This window comes from Corapipo altera, unplaced genomic scaffold (assembly GCF_003945725.1).
Source record: "Corapipo altera isolate COAL_440 unplaced genomic scaffold, ASM394572v1 1, whole genome shotgun sequence".
Classification (NCBI taxonomy): domain Eukaryota; kingdom Metazoa; phylum Chordata; class Aves; order Passeriformes; family Pipridae; genus Corapipo; species Corapipo altera.
Window position 1 is genome coordinate 8,299,875 of NW_020884873.1, and position 22,072 is coordinate 8,321,946.

General features: G+C 36.9%; 1 protein-coding gene across 1 annotated transcript in view; it reads right to left on the reverse strand.

Annotated features, from left to right (window-relative positions):
• Positions 1-22,072, reverse strand: part of SYT10 (synaptotagmin 10) — a 45,510-nt gene that overhangs the window by 10,815 nt on the left and 12,623 nt on the right. Inside the window, exons 2-5 of the mRNA XM_027659647.1 lie at positions 20,397-20,754; positions 13,918-14,482; positions 1,954-2,074; positions 1,426-1,597 (exon numbers count right to left, since the gene is read on the reverse strand). Of these exons, the coding sequence (XP_027515448.1) occupies positions 1,426-1,597; positions 1,954-2,074; positions 13,918-14,482; positions 20,397-20,754 (1,216 nt within the window). The remainder of the gene's footprint in view (positions 1-1,425; positions 1,598-1,953; positions 2,075-13,917; positions 14,483-20,396; positions 20,755-22,072) is intronic.

Sequence of the window (22,072 nt, forward strand, 5' to 3'; positions counted from 1 at the left end):
ATTCTGTTACTGGTTTAGTGTGGCACAGAGTACATGACCAAAGTTTTCACATCATTTGTTACAGATATTAGTTTTAATGGTAGTATAGTAATATTAAGTTCTGTATTGGTAACATCAAAAACCTCCAGCCACTATCAGACTGCTTCTAGCAGCTATAAAAATAGTAATGAAAATATAACCTTTGCCATTAAAAGGTTACAACCCAAAGGACACATGGACAGAAAAAGATCATAATACACAAAATTATCTATAAAGAAAACATGTTTGAATTTTGTGGGAGAGGAAGGTAAAAATGATGGGGTATACATTTCATGCTGCAAATCCTTCGGACATCATTTCATAAACTATTTTGCAGTCCTAGCTGTTGTGATCTTTGGAAGTTTGGTCAAAAATGTGAAAGGCAAGCATCAAAGTTATAATAGGCTATACCTTAATACCTCATACTCCTAGCAGTGCCATAGACTTACTGAGGGACTCCAGAAAGCAATTTTCTGTACCTTGACTGTATGTACCTTACAATAATGTTTTCTAATTTCCTCTTAGCAAATGCTGAGAAAGGAGCAGCTGAGGAGGACTGAAAGTGTGCAAGTTGCTGTGCAAGTTACTGTACAACTAACAGGACCACAATGCCTCTTTCACATCTGACAGAGAAAGTCTTACTGACAGAAACTGGAGGACAACCAGAAATCTGACGGCAAGGAAAACAGTCTGAATGAAGGGTGATGTTACTAAATTGGACTTTCAGCATTTATTTGCCCTGCAATCTCAAGAACTCATTACTAATAGCACTTGAATGAAGCAGACTTGACTCAGGCAGAATTCTGTCAGTCACTGTCTAGTTCAACCTGCAGTCCTTGACTCACTCTAAGCAGGAGTCTCTTCCTGTCAGGTCTTGGGGGAGGACACAGATATTTGAGGCTTAGATATGTTGTCAGCAAGGGCTGAACCCAAAGGTTACATATTCAAAGGTTACTTTATTGAATCAACCAAAGAATTAATTATTACTTATTCCAATGTGGCAATTAGCATCTAATTCTTTTTCAGTCATTCAGATTTTCTTTGGTTTCAAATACCTGCCATTTAAATAGAAATAAGAGGTGTGAGGGATGTTTTTAAACTGGAAGACGTACCTGATTTATAAAGTTTTTACATAGTCCAGCCACCAGATGTGTACAGGAATGTTTGCAAAGGCTAGTGTCCATAGGAAGATTAAGCCATGTTTCTCCCTCATCACAGTTATTTATGGCACAGATAAAAGGCTAAAAGGTGTGGAAGCTTTAAACCTCTCCAGGAAAAAAACCCCAAAGCTTTATCTTTTGTGCCACTGAAGCTGCTTACAAATTCAAGGAGGCAGAAAGTAATGACTTGCAATGATCAGGTATCGTCTCACTGATGATTAACAGTCAGAAGGCAAACTGTGCTTACCGATCATAATCCATCACTGCAATGGAGAGGCTGACCTGGTCCACATTCTCTGGAGGGATATCAAAGATGATGGCCTCGTTATAAACGGGATTGAGGGTGTTCTTCTTTGTGGTGGTTTTCCGTTTTTTCAGTCTTCGTCCCTCACACATCAGTGACACTTTGACATAGGGATCTGAGTAACAGATAATCAGTTGCATGCATTTGGACTCAAAGTCATTCAAAAGTGTAGCATAAGGACAATATTTGGTTTAGGAATGTAATATTGATAAGATAGGAAATTTCAAAGGTTTTAGTGACCCTGGGAAGCGTTGCTTTCAACATGCTGTAAATGCAAAGGAAAGGTATGGGCATTCTGAACAGAGTGACTGCCAGACCAAAGATAGCCAGTGGATCTAAACAGAGCCTATATCCATTCTCCTGCTATTTCCATTCCACAATCATGTTAAACACAGAAAACCAAAGGAGTTCTTATTCATCCCCTTCTTGAAGAAACTCTGCCTTATTATTTAAAAAAAGAAGTAGATTCACCTGATGCTCCAGTTATATCCATTGCTTTGAGATTCCTACATTTGATGACTGTCAATGTCATTCTCCCAGCAGTAGGCAAATAACAAAGGGAAAACATGATCTCACCCAAATCTATGCTTTCCTGAAAAAGAAAAGCAATGCTTAAAAACCTGATCATACTGCCAACAATTCAGTACAGATCATGCAAAACTTTAGAATTTCTTTTTTAACATGGAGAGAGGCTTCTTTTGCAGCATCAAATGTGATTTTCAAAAATTATTTCTATAAAGTACAGAAAGAGTAACAACAGGGTAATATTTTAGGGACAGGATGTACAATTAATAAACTGAGAAATTAAAACAAAAGCAGAACCAAAACTTTCTGTGTTTCTGATATTTTTGTGTTGAATTTACACAAATGAAAAGGTGCTGATGTAGAATGTCAAGTTCTGCTCTTGAAAAAACTCATACTCTATCAACAACACTGGAATTTATGTAGGAGATTTATTTCTGGACACCTGTATATGAATGAAAAGCTAATTCTGTCAAAGAAGAACTTACTTGTAAAAGTTACTGTCTTTACTGCTTTTAATGTGCTTTGGGGGGTTGCTCTGTTTTAGAAGAAAAGTAAAGTAAAGGAATAGCATCTACAGCTTTCCTGGCTCAACAACAACTTTTTTGGAGGATAATACACTCAGAAAGATTGATAAGGCCCACATGGATCTTAATAATCCTCACAAAGAGACAGTTGCTGTATTGAGACAATGTGCTCTGAATTTATGCAATATGATATTGCTATATAGTTCTACAATACTTGAGAAATGTAACCTAAGGAAGAGAGTTTCCATCAGTTCTTATTTTTTTCTTTTCTCATAGTTATATAATTATCCTAATACTGTAAAAGTTTATGCTTTGAAAATGTTAGTTACATTCTAAATTGTTCCTGTTCTAAATTTTAACACCCCCTTCCAACCCCCCCCCCAAAAAAAAACCCCAAAAACAAGGAAGAAAATTGCATATTAAGAACTCATGATATGAGTTTGTAAGGAGCATGTAAGGAAGCTGCTTCTGTAAGGCAGCCACTCTCAAGCATGCTCATGTGATCTCAAAGGACCTTTTTTTTGACTACTACTAAAAAGCTTATTTTTAACAGCTCAGCTTCAATATTTTATCTGTCAAAGCTACAGTTACCCTGAGAGTACAGATTCTCTTGAGACCTGCTGGATTTATCCTACAGCTGTTCTGGCTTCAGAAGGCAAGCATGATATATTTTTAAATGGATCATGTTAAAATAATGATTGCTGTGTAGATGACAAACACATTGTTTATAGTTATTAAGCAAGACTGGGGCTTCTTGTTCACATTCTTCAGCTGCTTATGTGAAGCGTTTTATTGACTTCCTTTGGGTTAATACTCTGTCTACATTGAAATAGGCCCTTCACCTGCTTAATCTTTCTTGAGTAAAGACAGACTCAATCACATGCTTCAGGGTTTGGGGTTTTTTTTGTATTTTGTTTTGTTTGTTTTTTTGGTTTTTTTTCCCCTTGCATTGCAGACTTTAGATTGAAGAATGCAGTTTTGGAATAGCTTTAAATTCTCTGCTGTGCTGGTAATAAATATTGACTTTTGTGTAGGTTGGTCAATTCACATGTTCAGTCATTTTGCTGAGATTCTTTTCTGAGAATTAACAGATTGATAAGCGTGTGAACATGCACTATGGGCAAATTTCATGCTTGTCAGTATTTCAGATTTCTCAGGATTTCAAAATGATTTAACTAGTTCAGTCCACACAGGACAAATACAGCTATTTGACATCTCCTTAGGCCAACCCCTTTCTTTGACATGAAGAGCATAGAATTTTGTGGCACAAGGCAAATTACCAAATTCACTTTTCTGTTTCAGAAAATAAAAACAAAACATGAACAAATTAAGTGTAATTATTTTCACTCATTTGTTAAAGTGGCAAGTGCTCTCTTATATTTTACAGTTTTTGTCATATCTGAAAACTGCTTAAAGCACAGTTTCTGTTACTAACATTACTTTCTGAATTCAGAGTCTGACTGTTGTTCTTCATATCCATATGTCAAACAGATCTCACATCTTTTGTTTGAAAAGAAAAGTTCCCCCAATTTCAGTGCTTTGAAGTTTAAGGTCTATGTTGAGAGAGGAGATGAAGATAGGTTGGATATGAAACAACATGGGCAGCTCATAAAAAAATCCTAATTTTTCCCTCTTCAGAGAGATGAACAGAGAAAAATTCACTTTTGAAGACAGGAACATGAACCTGAGTATTCTATTATTTATATAAGAGAAACTAGATAGACACTTGAAGGTTTGGGTGAACTCAACTGATAAAGAAGAATACTGACAGGGCTATGCGGTATGACTTAAATACTTTAAAAGAGGCACTGCTCAAAATGCTTGCAAAACTCCATGTGGTGGTTACTCTACAGTACTTTTTGAAGAGCAGAGAAAACCATCAGTGCTTAATAAAATGGCAACCATATGAGTCTCATGCCCAGTCCTTTTCCTTTCCTTTCTGAGCAGCATGCACTGAAGGTATATTGAAAAAGAGCTTGTAAAATGCCCTGCAATCACACACAGTGCTTTTAACAATTCAATGAATAAATAAGGAAGCTGCCTTAATGCAAAAATAAATGCTCAGAAAACCAGTGAAGGGGATCTTTTCACTCCACACAGCAGACTGTCCGAAAGGCAAATGTACTGAAGTTACCAGAGCTCTGTAACTTGTGTAGTGACTACTCAGTTTGAAGTGGTAAGGGATGGTTTTAGAATCGGGAAAAGGCTCCCTATCACTCCACTGTTTATGCAGGAATTCTCTGACATCTATGCTCTATACCCAGCAAAAATGTGGTTTGTGCTTCCCCGAAAGGTCTACCTTTCTTATTATGGAACAACACTCATGTTTCTATAGATAAATTCTGCAGCAGACTAGAATAGATAATATTTCACGTTAATACTTGTCAATATCAAAGACATTCATGAGTCAGACATTGTAAGATCAAAGGACTAGAAACAAAATGAGTAGTTACCCTGCACTAGTCCATAAACTACACCTAATTCTCCTCCTTGTGGGGAGAACTGGCTGTCATAGATTGCTATTACAGACTAGGAGTTCCCATGGTTCCCAGATTGAGTTAAAATACAACTTCTTTCAGAATCTTTAAAACAATTCAGATGATTTTATCTTTTTAATTTAATTTGATACTATTTGTGGCATCTGTTGTTTGATGACAGTTTTGTAGACTGTGTCTTTTTGATTAGTAAGGAATAGAAAGTCCTAGGACTTTTACTCAGCTTCTACCCTGCCTTCTACCACTATTCTGCCAAGAATAGTGGTCTTTCTTCATACATGAGTGTGAAGCTGACTTTATTTTGTTAGGACCTTTATATGTCAACTCGAGATTAAGAAATTCAAAAGAATCATTAAAATAAATATGCTTTGGAAATCAATGAGCGTGCGAAGCACAAGACTTATGAACTTTTAAATGCTCTTTTGAAGATTTAAGATGAAAATTGTCTATCTATATATATACGATAGCATCTGAAACTGGGTATTTGATAAAATGTCTGGGATATCACCATTTTTCCCCCCCCATTTTATTGTTAACTTGAGCACTAGAGGTTCATGAATTTGGAGCTGAAAACACAGATTCAGATCTAGACAACAAACAACATAAGGCTTTGAGTTTCTTTAAACTTCTTATGACAGTCTTTGTCTATCACATTGATTATCATGAGTAATATTTTTAAATTCCCAGGATCCTTAAGCATTATTGATTTTAGCTGAGATTTATAAATAGAATGCAAATTGCTTTGGAATCTCAGTGGTCTAGAAAATCCATATTTTTCTCACTTTGTAATACACTAGCTAATCAAGTTCACACAAGTAATCTGACAGGAACCCTTCAGCACAAGCAAATCTGAGGAAGCTAAGGCACAGACTGCCCTCAACAATCACGTCTGCATTAAAGTTCACCTCAAACAAAACACAACTCAGAAGACACAGTCCTGAACCCCGTGGTTGCCATTCATGCAAATTTTTAGCTATGCCTCAGATTGTCTTACACGTATCTTATATTTACTGAGAATTGCACATTACTTACATTACTCCCATGAAATTTTATCTCTTTCCTAGACCTATTTTGAGCATTTCTTTTTTTTTTTTCTTGAACTAAACTTAGATTTCAATTAACAACTAGCTTTACAGATGCTTGTAATGAATGCTCCCCACTGACTTCCAGTAACAGGTACAGACAAACCAGCATTAAGCACAGTTGCACTAATGCAAATGGAAGCATTTCTTGGTACTTCATATCTCTTCACTTATTTCCCTTTTTGTGTTCAAAAGTCATCACACAGTACTAAGGAACTGGAACAGTGGTAAATACTACACCATCTTCAGTTATTTTCATAGCTACGATTTTATTCTATCTGATACATTTTCTGGTATGGTGATGGTAGAACAAAAATAAAATGAAGAAAACAATGATCTCATGTGTGCATGTCAGTTATTCAGATGAACTTCATTTTTTTTTATCTACAGAATATGGATTTTTTTAAACAGCATAATTCTCACCTCACACAAACAACCACGTGAATGGATGTGCTAATAATTTTTTCCATTAATTCCATTAGGAGAGATCCATTAAGATATGTCTGTATTCCCTGCTTTATGGGCTCTTGGGAAATCAGTCCAGAAGTTGGCAAAGTCAGATGAAAAAAGTTCCTTATCCTATTATATTTGTTATCATGTCCAGTGGACACCAGTGCCCTCATTTTCACACTTATACCTGTAGAACTAGCAGGATTTCTCCTGAGGTTCATGAGTGCTCCCCAGTTATAACACAGAAAAACAGTGGAAAGATCTGAGAAGTCTGGAGAACTTGTAGGGGAGCATCAATTAAACTGATCGAGTTCTTATAGTTGTTGTTGCTGGAAAAAGCTTTGCTGTCACTTACTTCAATTACTTTTCCCAGCTTTTTACACTAAATTCAATAGGAGAGACAACTTTTAATCAGAAACCTCCACAAATTCAGTGGGGAAGGTAGGTATAGGTCCTTCCATGTTCAGGGTAGTTTCTACTCACATATCAACACCTATAATCCTGAACTGAACAGGAAAAAGTATTTACTGACTATACTGTCAGAGTAAGAACTTCTGTAGTCTCTCTTCTATATGCCAACATCTTAATTGGTTTCCTATGCCAGCAGGTGTGAAAAGCATATGGGGAGCTGATATGTGAAATAAGGTGCCATTTTTGAATCACAAATGAACCCCAGGCCACTTTTTTCATTGATGTTTGTTTCTTCTTCCTTTCCCCTAGCTTTTCAAGTTTTGAAATTCAAACAAAGTCTTAAAAGAGCAACTTGCTATGGATTCTTACAGTGAACTATGTAAATGCTACTGGAACTAAAAAATTTGTATGCTGTTATTTTTACTGGTCTGTCATTAACTTCCATGGTTAAAATAACAAACATTTGCATAATTAATAGGACATTAGAAATTAAATTCCCTCAGAAACTTGGTTATTGTTACTTTTATTATCATTCAGATTATTATAACCCACAGTAGTAATTTCAATTCTTAATCTCAATTTTAATATCCAGAACTACTTTCTTATTAACTGTAATTTAAATGATGTTTTAAAGACTGCATGTAAGAGTAGCCTAGCAAAAATACAAAGAGTAGCATGAATTCCCTTTGCACTTAATTCCTAAACAAGTGATTTGCAAATTTTTTTCTCTTCTTTTTCTGTTGTATTTTGAGTAAGCATCTGTAATAAATAATAATAATAGCAATTTTCTATCTATCTAAGAAGTTATTCAGGCATTTATATTACTAGACTTTTGACTGCTTCTTTTAGTCACACTGAAAATTGTTTTTCATTGTGTTATGAAAAATTAAAGAAAAAATGCATTGGTACAACTGAACCTTTGGATTACTTGAATACTGCAGGAAGATAATTCCCCCAAAGGAATTCTCTCTTTCTTGTTCTATTTAGAAGCATGTTATATATATTTTTCTGCTTTCCAGTAAAAACTACTGATATCGAGCTTCAAGAATCAGGGATAAAATAAAACAAAATTATTAATGTTGGGAGTTGAATGGAAAAAAAGAGGAAGGATGCCTTACCCCTCAGACAAGCTAAGAACATATTAAGATATTTTTGGTTTTGAAGTATAGATCAAGAGTTTAAAGAGTGATAGCAAAGAGCAGAACAAAAATCTACCAACCTGTTTTCTCATTTACGCATTCAGAACCTGATGGCAACCATGCCATGACAGAAATTGTTGAAAACTAGATGAAACTCAAACTGGAGACCTAATTCTACCACTTCTCAAGGTGATTTTACTTTGGAAACCTTGTCCCCACCCCTAATATTTATTTTTGTCTCTAGTTATTCTTTGCATATCGAATTCAGCTCCTTTTTTCTCTCCCAGTAGCAGTTACTGCTTGAGCTGTTGTCCTGGGAAATGAATCAATTAAGTCTGTGTTTGTTCTTGCCTCTGTGGAAGACCATATGGAAGCAGTGGGGCCTATTGCTCTATGATGACTGTGACTTCTGGTTTGTGGAGGCTTAATGCTTGTTTTAGCCTCACACCCTGATTGCTCTGGGTAAGCACAGTTGCTGATTGCAGTCCTGATTACAGGGAGAGGACTCCCTGAGATTGTGCACAGGGTCCAGCAGGTTGAATGTTCTCAATAGCAACCTGTCAAGACTCCTGGGTGCTTCTTCTGTCACCCCCTCTGTACATAACCATCTGCCTTGTGCACCCAGGGGGTAGTTGCATCTTGCCATGCAGCAAGGAAACCCATTCCTGCTTCAGAACAGAGGTACTTCTGTGAACTAACCGTGGCATGTACTGACACTCAAAGGAACCAAATTATATATGGTTTTCCACATAAAGATGCTCTTCTGAAGCCACAGTGCATTGACTGCAAAGAGATTATCTGCAGTGAGAAACTCAGAGAGCACTCAGGGCACAGCAGGCGAGACAAGCCATGCACCCTAACATAGCTGCGACAGTACTGTCTGGATGCAGAGATATTAAAATCCTTTGAGGAAACCATGTTCTTCATTCGTCTAATATTTATTACCTTCAAGATAGACTGAAAGTAATAGTTTGCCTCTAGCAAATCAGAATATTCAAATAATTTGTCATTTCAAATGAAAAGAAACATTGAACAGTAAATAGAAACCTTCCCTGACTTCAGTAACTGGATGGAACCCTCCCCTTTCTCCATTGCTTTTTCTAGTTATCACCCACACTTTAAGCAGTCCCAAACCTAAACTAAAAATCTCAAACTGTTTCCTCTTAAGACTCATTCAGAGTATTTTCTCAGCAGCAGCAGTGACCATGTGTATCCTTTATATCACTTGGCCCTGAGCAGAAATGACAAGTGCCAGCAATTCTCAGCTTAGAAGGGGCTGTTCCCCTTGTAAAGATGATAAATGTTTCTACACTGACAACCCTTTATTCTTTCAGACCTGTTTAACGTTCTGTTAAAGCTTTTAGGTGCATTTCCAGAAACACTAATAGCATATGTTTGTCAGCTTTCTACCACTAGTTCCACTTTTTTGTCCACTTACAAAGCAGCAGACTATGGAGAAAACTAAGATAAGATAATGACTGTAATTGCTCTGGGTGAACTTCAGAGATGGGCATCATTCTTGTTTCATCAGGAAGTCAGAAGAATCTCTTTCCATAACAGAAGCCAACAGCCAGCAGGATTGCCTTTGTGATATACTACTCTAGCCAGTGTTCAGTATAAGTGAACTGAGACAAATGTTAAAAAAGTATATTTAAGCACTTCTCTCTTTCCCAGTGACACTATTCACTTACATTTCAATTGCTTTAGAAACAGCAATCATACACCATGAACATCACATGAAGACTACGTCCTTACAAAACCTTCTTTTATATTCCACTTCACAAATGAGAAAACTGCAGCTCTGAAATGTCTGGTGTTGGAGAACTAAATAATAATCGAGTTCCATCTGTCTACATGAGATAATTCAAGAGGCTACAAGTATATGACAGTTTGATGGCTAAGATCCCCAAGAGACTACCACTGTACTGGTAATGGTTTTTATCTGAATTCTGAGCTCTATTTTTTTTCCCAATTGCATACTTTCCTATAATTGCTTACTCTAACAGACTTCACAGAACACCTTCAGAAAAAAAGTGTTTCTGACAGTCACTTGCCAATTTTTTAGACAATGACATTAGAGGCAGAGATTTTCAAAGCAAACAATAATTTTAAAAAGTATTATAGGAAGTTAATAAACTTTTACATTCAGAAATTTTTGGATCACAAGAGGTGGACTTTTTGCCTAGACAATTTTAAGACACTGAATATTAGGAGTTAAGTACTTGTTAGCAATTGCAGTAAATGAGTCTTCTTTTTTTTTTTAAAGTATGCAGTATATTTTTGATAGTAACAAAACCTCAGAAATGTATGGAAAATTTACAAGCACTTCACAAAAAATATGTTGATTAAACAATCCATTTGATATTATTTGTTTGCCTCTGATGTTATGAATTAATGTTCTAAAGTGTATTAAGAATTACAGTATTCCAATATACTGAACAACTTTCACAGGTGGTCCCAAGCTGTCTCTTGATTTTTTTCTTTTTTTTAAATCAATCAAGTGAACAGAAGTAAATGGTGGAATACTTATTAAAAATTCAATCATCCATGTAACAGCAAAATTTGGGGATATTAATATCATCAGATATCTAAGATATATCTCTTCCACAACTGATTTTACACCAAATTTACCTTGATAATCTAACATGAAGAAATGAAAATACTTTAACACTTACAACAGGTACATGCTATACATTATGCAATGTTATAGGTTTTCAACACAACATATTTATTTGAATATATATCAGCAGTTGAAAACCATAAGAATAAAAATGAGTGTGTACGCCCCATCCTGCACTTCTATAAAATAGTTTCAAATTATTATTATGAGCAAAAAAAGTGTATTAAAACTGTAGATTCCCATACAGCCATTGGTTTCATCACCAAAAAGACGCAGTGCAACCATCTAGCCTGATCTTTCCCAGACTCTATTTCCTGCAACAAATAAAAACTTTTTATGGATGTGCAAGTAAATCTTTTAAAAATTATGTTAGCTAATGAAAAGGAGTCTTTGCATAACAGAGAATCTCCTGATTTCCTGCGTTAATTTCCTTCACTGGTAAAATGTTGCAACTCATTTTCTTTGTAAACCTCTCTAGTAGTGTTCAAGACTGTAGTTTTGTGTCATAAAAATAGGTTCTTTTCAAGCAGGTAATAGGAATTGTTTTTACCCTCATTTTCCCTTCTGAATAGAAAATTCTTGACTATGGAAGAGATGTAAAAGACTCGTAGCTCAGGAGAGGGTACTTCTGCTGTGTCCTTTAAGTTTTGGACTAATACTTTGATCTATCACTTCTATCATTTTCCACCATCTATCATTTAGCAACAGCATGAGCAGACCACCGAATGTAGGAAACAAGTCTAAGCAAAGGGATGAAAAACTTCACAGAACATACAACAAAACAGAGCAAAGGTGAAGAAGAAAAAAGCGTGAGAGAAATATATTTGCAGAATGGCATCTTGGTTCCTGGACTCTACTGTGTAAGTATGGCCTTTTCCACTGAGACAGCCTCTTTGATTTTCAAAGGTTCTTTATGAACATCAAAGTATATTTGCTTGCAGTAGAGTTATTTTTCACCAATTGTAGAACTAGTTGCATCATTTTTTTTCAAGGCTTAATCAAAGTTCAGTTGACTCTGTCAAATGTTAATTAGTTATTTAATTGCTAGTTAATGACTTTGATAAACTTTAGATCTGGTGCCTAAGACTATAAGTCCCTACTGATTAACATCTCATGCAGTGTTTACTCCTGTGCAGGTTTGGCTGTCTCAGCTTACAGTTTCTGAAATGCCAGAACTAAAACCCTGTATTATTAGCCAATTTTAATCTACATGAAACAGCTCAAGCAAAACACGGGGCAATACACTGCACATATAATAATAGGACATCTTATGGGAGGGTTTAATTTTTCCAGGAAAAAATCAATTCAGTTAATTTCTTAGATAATTTTCTGAGAATAGAGTAGGGCGTGTGGAAGCTAATGAGGTCACCCAATACTAGAAGATATCTCAATTTTATATGCTTATCGTTAATGGTTTAAGTGGAGACAACTTTTCCATTCATGTGCAGTATTGTAAACTATACTGGCTGAAAGGCTGAAATACAAGAACTTCATGCTTTCTTTTAAGCTTCATACAAATCAAAACACCAGCAGAATGAGTTAGGCACTATAACTGCATGTACTAACCCTTAGCAAGGAAGAAACTTGAATTACTATTCAGTGCCAAGTTTAGCAACCATTTTCATCCAGATGTATATTAGTATCTATCCCAACTGCATAATTTGGTATGGCAATTCAATCTACTCAAAACCAGTGATAAAGAGTCCAGAGATTCTAATTTTCTGAAACCATTCTAGTTATCAGCGAAAAAATGTCACACACATGCCTGCTGTAAAGGACCAGTGAGCATTTAAGTCATTACTAAAGTATGAAAGATAATATCAGAGCTAGAAGAAAATTTTAAAAATGGTTACTGGACTATTATTCCAAGACCTTAAACATAGATTCAATTTTAAGCTTGAAAACACAATTCTCTTAGATTTACCTGAAATCTGAGCTAGATCAAACTAAGCATACACAGATTCAGTTTTCTGGAGGTGTGCCGAAGGCTGTTCAGACCAGTCTGATAGACCCAGCAGTTAAAATAAATAGCTGCTGCTGTGAATTCACATTCAAAAACTGTCTCCACTAAGCTACACTACCTGGTATTTCTCATTTCTTAAGAAACACAGGGCTAATTCTCAGTCTGGTGAGGACATACCAGTCCTCTTTGTCTTTCTAATCATGCAGACCTAGACTTCACTGTCTAGCAGGTGCTAACATCACAAAAATGTTTGATAAGAAAGGCGTGGGGAGTGTCCAGCTCTAATGAAGGGATGGTGTGAAGCTCCTGTTGCTGGAGCAATGTCTAGTGTTGCTCTGCCCTCTGTTCATCCCCGTATGGAAGACTAATCTGTGCTCAAACAGTCATGAGTCAGACTGTTTTGGATATACCTACAGAGCAAGGGATGGGAAAACGTTTATATAAACAGCATAGTTAAAAAGAAACCGAGACCAAAACGAACATCCTACATCTCAAGATTTTAAATGCTTTTTTTTCCATTCAAATTCCAGCTGGGGAGGATGAGTTTGGATTTCAAGGTTAATAAAGACAATGTTTGGAGATTGTTGCTTTTCTCTCTGGTAGCATGCCATCTGTCCAGTCATCCATGCACAGGCCTCCTTCTCTTACTTGCAACAGTAAACAAATTAATTTCTATTTCCTAATTCTACTTGCTTGTGTCTCTTGAGTTCTGCTAATAACTAGCAGCAACGCAGATACGTCTACTGGGGACCCTAAGCACAGGGCAGTCAGCAAAGAACATTTTAGACTTCAAGTAGTTTTAGCCTTTTCTCCTTCGCAAGACTCCTAACCTATGAAAATCTACTAACAAGAGCAGTATGGGATGTGCCCTTTTCCTTAATAGATGGTCATTTTGCAGGACCAGGTGTTTTGCTAACAGTAAAATGTTAATAGTTCTTGCTAGGCAGTGACTTTCATGATGCTGTATTTAATTAATAAACATAATTTATATATACACAGTGAGACATAAAGATGACAGTATGTTCCCAGAAGATTTTTTAGTAATTAAATTTTATAGCTTCCCAAGCATCTTATTTTCTGTGCTCAGAGGAAAATACTGACAACTTTTTTTATTTTTTTTTTTATTTTTTTTATTCAAGACTCTGCTGATAAACAGGATACACTGCCACAAACTACAAAAGAGAAATGAAAATATCATATCAATGCTTTTGGAACACACTACTTACTGTGGTGGCACAGTGGATGTCTTTCCATACATTGGCTTCCCTGGAGAGATCTGAGACTTCAAAAAGGTTATCAAGAATAACTTCCCCAATCATGTCATGTCTAGAAAATCTGTCAAAATCATAAACACTGAAATGCAATTTCCTGTTGCTGAGTTGATCATAGGCTACAGGAAACTGAAAGGTTTCATCAAAGACAGGATTTAATGTCTTTCTGTGAACTCGTGTCTGAAACTTCTTTTTCCTATCTGGAAGCAGATAAATCTTAACGTAGGGGTCGGATGTTCCTGTGAAGTCTTTAGCAGGCAGATCTAAGGCTTTGACAATTGTGACAGCCAGAAGTTCATTTTCATAATCATACCGGAGAGTGAAGTTAAGTTTTCCACATGTTTTCACATCTTCTTGTTGCCCATCAGAATCCACAGACTTCTGTTTGTAGAGTTCTGGTTTTATTCTCCCAATGCTGGTTGTCGTCTCTCCCCTTTGCAAAATCGGATCTGTCCCCATGTTAAAATCAACACTGGACACTTGCATCTGCCTTGGCAAGTGCCTCCTGAAAGAATTGTGCCTGCACACACACACACACACACATACACACACACACACACAAAACAAGCCATGGTTATCTCTGAGAAAAGACCATTGCTAAACAGAAAATACAAGAAGACCAAATTAATAAGGGTTCCTATCTTAAGTATTATTTTAAAGTAATCCCCCCTCAATTATTTGCAAGTGTTTAAACATCTTTGAGAGAAATAATCATTCAGAATTAATTTCTTGACCTGAGAGACACACAGTATCTTGGAAATACATATATTTATGACCTTGCTTTCAGACTATGCAGCTGAAACTGAATTCATGTTCTTTCACAGAACAAGTTGACAGTTCCAGAATTGCTTTATCCCACTGTGCTAGGGCCTGAGTAAAGTACAGTAAGGCAGAAAAAAAAAAAGGCACTTGCAGAATTGTCTTTAGCACTCCCTGGTTTTTAGAGGCATTCCATGGTGGTTTTCCAATTAAATATTTACCAAGCTTCACAATGATGACCGTGAAAGGTGCCTGAAAGGGACAGTTATGTCTGGAGGTTTTCGCCACAGTGTTTTGCCATCCTACAACATTTTATATACACCTGCTTGGTATTTGCTACACTGAGGTACAGGCTGCCTTCTCCAATTTGACCGGGAACATTTTGTTCTGGCTGCAATACATTTCAAAGTTTTGGTCAGTATTTTTCTGTGACAGCTTTTTTTCCTTCTGTTCTCACTGTCTGCTGTGCAGTATATTGAAAGCTGATCCCTGTACTAACATACAATATGTTAAAATCCTTGTAATTCTGAATACAGTGTTGCATAAGCATATGTGTTTATGGGCTTAACTTGGCTCATGAACATAAATGGAAAGCTGTGCCATTCCTACTGTGACTGAAATCAAACCCCTGGCATACCATACAACCTTACAGTAATATAAAAACACTGGTCAAAAAGCTTCATAGCATTTATCAGCAGCAGATTCCATTATGACTACACTCTCCAGTTTATGTTCTGGACATTTTCACATTTTCTTGCTACTTCACTACCCCCGCAATCAGTACTGCAAAAGCTCACTACATCCTCCTGTTAGCACACTTAGTTGCCATTACAGAGCAATCCGATTGTCAGAATTTCCTCTGCTTTTTGCAATCAATTGCTTATTAATGCCAAATGTAGCCTTGCCTTATTGCTTGGTTTCCCTGTGGTGTTGTGTTCTGAAAACAAGAGGTGTCACAGCTGTGTGTTTCTTTCTTTAAATCAGAAATGCAAATTGTCCATTTGAAAGCAACCAGGACTCATTTCGTAGATATTATTTGTATTTTTGCTGTAAGTGAAGAGGTTGCAGAAGGCATGAGGCACAAAACTACCGCAGTTCTGCTGAGCAGAGATACAAGAGGGTAATCTGCAGCTATTAAATAATAGACAAGAACATTTCCCATTTCAGCTGTTTCAGTACTGCTAGGTGCAGGGAGCAGTCCTAGCACTACACAAGAATAGAGGAGGGAGAATTTCATAGTCTAGATTTGAAGTAGCTCCAAAAAATCCAGGTGTGATCTCAAATTTAGATGAACTATACAACCCTCATGTAACACGTTCTGCCTTTCTTTCTTCACAGACAGACAAGTTGAAAGATTTCCATTTCTCTTAAATGTTAGAACTCCCTGAATTCATAGTAGATGATGTCCACATTGGAATGGAGTGAGGAATGAAAACGCCCCAACAGGTCAGAAAAGTACAATATTGTCCCCAGGGAGTTTCATAGCATTTTTTCTCTGAGAAGTCCAACCTCATAGGTGTGACAAACACAGGGGAGTAACTGAACTCTGCCCAAAATGTAGTGCAATAAACGTTTGAGCAGGTAGCAATGCAGGTACCATCTCTCTAGTATCTTTGACTCCTAATGAGGTCCAGGAAGACCTGTGTTACTCCTGCTTCTATCATTCCTAAGGAAACTTTTGCAGATAGGCCTTCTTGAGTTCTCCTTGTACCTGCAGTTGTGGTACTGAGATGCCCAGAAAATCATAGAATCACAGAACGGTTTGAATGGGAAGGGACCCTAAAGATCCCAATCCCTCTGCCATGGAGGTATCATGTTTAAACCCCATTGTACATAAGCACTGGATAAAATTGCCTGTGTAGGGGAAATAGTGAAGCTCATTGTATGACATTTCCTGTTTGGGTGAAAACAGATAGATGACAAATTCTCTTTTCTTCAACTTCTCTTTCATTTATGAAGATCTGTCTTAAAACATGTAAAAGTAATACATAAAATACCAAATCTATTTTTAAACTGCAAGATCCACTAGTGAATGTAGTCATTGTTGGAAGATGTCACTAAGTAAAACAGTGCAGCTGTATGGCTGTCCCCTGTGGGAACCAGCAGCACTTTTGCTCTAGGAAGCCATAGTCCTAATTACATAGTGCCAAGTATCTGCTCTGAGTCACAGCATTTCACCAAGACAGCTAATTGGTCTGTTAATTATTAAGATGTTTCCTTGTTGCCATGGCAACATATTTATCTTCCTTTGTTCTGCAATAACAAAGGGATTAATGACTGTGATAATGAAGTACAAGGATGTCAGACAACCAGGTTGTGAAAATGTGGCAAAGCTACTAACATGTAAATCTAGGTACCTCAACCTCTACTGACTCCTATAAATAGACTTGCCTTCCATAGCATAGAACAGATGTATTTTGAGTGACAGTAAATCTCTGTATGTAAATCTCTAACATAAAACTGTGCTGCACAGGAATAGTAACAGTGTGAAGCTGATTTCTAACTCAGTAAGATGTCATATGTATGAAAGAAGAGAAGGATAGGATGCTGATTTATGACATAACTTCAGATTTATGAGGGCTGACTCTTGTTTAGCTTTTCTAGATGGCACTAGAGCAATCTTTTGGACCAAATCCAGGAAAAAGTATGTTCTTGTGCTATTTAGATGGAAAGGAGACTGCTGTCTCCTCCTTGCAAACACTGAAGTCAACACATATGCTCATTTTTCTTTAGCTTTAACATTTCCAGGCACCTCCCTTTTGTCCTTGTGCCTCTTGAGGACTGACTAACTCAACATGCTATGCTAATGCTAGAGAGCCAAAAGTATGTTCTTTGAAAATACAGGTGAACATTTGAAGAAGCAATAAACTATATTGCAGAATACTTCCACAAAGTAGTGGAAAGAGTGTTTCGCAATAACACAGGGCAGAAATATTTGCAAATGAACACCACTGCTGCAGTTCTTCTGTCATGGTGTACTGGTTAATTGGGATCAAGGACTAAAGAGTTTTAACAAGAAGGTCTTTTCAGATTATTGGGAAGTATAAAAATGACAGAGTTCTATTCTACCAGAAATGTATCATTTCACTACACTAACATGTCTCTTTGTTAAATGTATGGTCTAAAAATTGTGATCAGGTGCATTTTATTGTTGCTCTCAGTGGCTTATTAAAATCTTTGTGCTCAATTACAATGACCTAATATGATTTCATTTATTTTATTAAGAAGCTGATGGTTCTATGAACCTATCACAGAACAGGTTACAACCCTTTTATTTGCCCCAGCTCGGGTGAGACCAGTGTAGAGAAGACAACCCAGGCAGCAAACATTTTCCTTTGATCCTTTGTCAATAGAATGCATTTGAATCACTCAGGACTCCTGAGGACAAGGAAGCAGTGCTGCATTGAAGACAATGCAAGAGAAGTTGTGCTGCCTCTGCTAATGGCACTCCTATATTTAGAGATCCCCAATGAAGAACACCAGAGGCAGGTTTTAGACATTTTGCTGGTACATAGTTGCCAGCTGGGACTAAATCACAATTAGGAATAATGCAGAAAGCTGGTCTAAATGTCCAGCCTTCTTCTCATACATGATGTTCTTGGCAGCAATAATTAATATGGGCTGTCAGTGAGTTAAGACTCCCTTAGGGCAGGCAGGGGTATTGATAAAATGGATTTACAAACAGAGAGATTACTATTACTGGGTAATTTTTAAGACACATCTAATTCTTAACATATTTTGTGGCAAGGATGCAGAGTTTTTCAGCAAACTGTAAAAGAAGGTGATATCTCCAAACACACTGCTATTGACTGGCTATGGTGCAACAATCAGGATTTACTCAAAGCAAAGAAACTGTCCCTTTCAGGAAAGATTTAACCCTGATAATCCAGATAGAATAAATAGAAAACTCCCTTACAAGGTTACCAACATATGCAGAAAGAGTAGGATTGATAGCAGGGTTTAATTTTATAAAACTGTCCTTGGTCACAGATATTTCATAGGCATTTAGATACCAGTCCAAATCACTCTAGAGGTCTGTGAGAATATTTTCACAGCATGAAGCAGCTCTAGATCATGTTTCTGGAACTTCTTTTTTCCCCTATGGTACCACAGGGACTACTTAAGTCCTTTGCCAGCCAGCTATTACTTTTGTCTGTTCAGGAAGTCAGACAGTCTGATTACCTGGATTTACCTGTCGGTAAATGATGGATAAAACTCCACCAATTAATACCCAGTTAGGTAACACTGAGTTGGGTAACAGCCTTCTCATACTAAACTGTACCAGTTTTGGTCCCTCTGCGTTCAGTGTAACAGTTACAATTTCAAAATTATCAACCCAGTATTGTGGCAAATGTTCCTCAGAATGGCTTGGATGCTGTGCTCCCTCTCTGAGCAGACAGATACAGTAGCTGGAGCCAGGCATAGCCAGGGTAACGTGGCCTAAAGCCATCTGTACAGTCTCATAATTCAGGAGATAGTTCAGCTGCTAAAGTCAGTCTGACCTCCCCTGGCTGGAGTGCTCTCATTTTTTGGGAGCCTCCTGTGGCTGCTTGTTGGCTGTTTCACGATGTTGGAATAGCTGGGAAAAAGCACTTGACCACTCACCACCAAAATGAGCACACTCAATTGGCAAAACACTATCTTAGGGACTCACAGAAAGCCAACAAAGTATGTGCCACTAAAAGTAAAGCACGTGTCTTCTCCAGTCTCGTGCCTCTAATGATTACTGCGAGCGTAGGCCTTTATTTGTTTGGGGTTTTTTGTTTTGTTTTGGTAACAATGTGTTTACTTAGCAAATGGATTATTGAGAGAAAGCTACTTCCTACACAGTATTCTAACTTATGGCATTACACAATACTTCAGATGCCTCCTCCAGCCTTAATTTCTCCACTCTTTGTTTATAAAACATTTCCTTTTTCAATGTAGAAAGTGATCTTTGCAGTTCACTGTTTTCCATGCATTAAATTTGCTCACAGTATTTGAAGAAAATCCCATTTGAAATTATAGGTCCCTGCATGTCTTCACTACTTTTCAATATAAAGTGGTACCTAATACAAAATAAAAGTTTGTTTCCTCTTTAATACCAAAAAAATCATTTTAGGAATGCTGCATGCATGTCATTTATTTAAAGATCTATATAGAATCACTATTGCTTTAAGATCTGTCAATAAGGACCTATGTACTTAGTCTGGGGTTTTAATTCCTTCATAATAGACACCATAATTGGCAAACCATGTCTTAAAGAAATGTGCCATCAGCAGTGAATCTATAATTTATTTATAGGAGAGGAAAAGTTTCTTCTGTAAAGCAATAGATGTATCTATCTACCTCTGTCAAAAGACATTGCAGTACTTTAAAAACTAACACTGAAATCAGTCTTCTTATAGTCAAAACCCAAAAGGGAAATGATTAAAGTAGCAACGTATGTACTTACAAAGTAGTAGGTTTTGTTTTCATATGTTAAAATAACTGTGTAAGTGAAGGTACACTGTATGTTTCAGAATGTTCTGTTCAAAGAACAGCGAGGCTTTGCCTTCACGTGACTACTGTTTCACCTGCAACTGTGAAGAAACCTGTGAATCAGGATTTCAAGGATCCTGGAAACTTCCAGCAGAGCATTTCTGGTCTACCTGTTCCTAGGAAATGTGCCACAAACTCGAGTGCTTCTGACTTACCTTGATGACGACGTGGGCTCAGTGATCTGCCTCTGCATGCGAGCATGTCTGATCAGATGCTCTTTCAGTGCGTTCTGGACCTCTGCTGGTATATCTGGTGAAGTGTGGCTAATTTTCAGTGCAGCTTCAAGTACCTTTGTTGTAGGTTTCCCATTTTCTTTAACTTCCTTTTTCTCACTGGTCTCCATAACCTCTGTAGGAGCACTGGAGTTGCTCTGTGGGACATTACTGGCATTGGAAGTGAGAGGTTTGCTCTTCCAGCAGGGCCAACACAGCTTCCAAAAGACAAAAAGCGAGACTACCAGCAGGGCGAGCCCACAGAAGCTGACAACTACTGCTAACAGACTGACTGAGACGTCTGCAAAGAATTAGAAACAAAAATCATCATGACAGACAAACATGAAGAGAAAAATATAATTAAAAATGACACAGGCAAGGGCATAGAAGCATTTTTATCATTATTTTTGCATAGAACTTTAAGGTCCTATTTAAGGTTGTGTTATTTTTCTGTGTGTTTTTTTTTTGTTTGCTTTTTGGTTTTTTTGCTATCTAAGCCTGTACTTTAAAATGTTATTATTTTCTAATATCTGCTTCACAAACACTGCATTAATTGTTGTTCAGACCAAGGGCCAGTATCTAGCCACACACTCAGACATACTTCTAAGGAAGTAAGAATCTACTGAAGCAGTCCTCAAAACTCTTAGCTGTTGTTGTCAAAGGATTTAGAAATCTGTAGGTAAAAGTAATATTGCCCAGGGCTAAAGCAAAGTTATTATACTCAAACAACAAATGTCTTCACTAAGATTTAAAGCAAATACACGAGATTCTCTTCCCAGAGTTAGATTTCCAAATTTAATAATAAGTACCTATATGGGTAGCCTTCTCCTTATAAGTAATGTACACATGCCTTTGCTCACTGACTTTGGGTGGAAGACAGACAGCTCCCGAAAACATCAACAACTTTGATTTCAGTGAGAGGTTATGGATGTTTAATCCTTTAGAATACATATTTAGAACATCAAGAACGCATCTTGATGAAAAAGTTAAATCACCTTCAACATTTTATATCAGTGCACACGAAGATAGACCAGATCTAAACTGCCAGGCTGATACACAGATTTCTTCAGGACTCGCCAAACTTTTGATTCTTTATGCCAACTGCTTCAGTAACATTTGAAAACCTAATATTTAAGTGGTGTAAATAGGGACAGGATAAAGTCTGTCATAAATAAGAAATTTCTAGGGTTAAATCTTCAGCTCTAGACCAAGACTGCATTAAACCAAGACAGCACATATACATCAATATCTAAAATTCTGCTATGAAAACGCAGCTGGCTTCACAGAACACTATCCAGATGCCCTGAGTTGTACAGAGATCATACTGTATATTTAGCTATCCCTTCTGCCCTGTATTTGACTTTTGCTTGACACAATTGCTTATGATATCCAATAGCCTGGCCAAAAATGAAACTGATTTCGTACCAACAAAATTCTGTGAACACAATTGTATTTTAGGGGATGGTGGATCACCAGCACTGCCAGTTGAGCCCTAATTAGGAGTTTTATTCTATGTGACATGTTTCAGTTTGATTTTTCCAGTTTCATGTAATACTACAACTAAAAAATCCCTTTCCTTTTCAAAAGAGCCATTTGTAAGCTTTAAAAGTACTCACTAA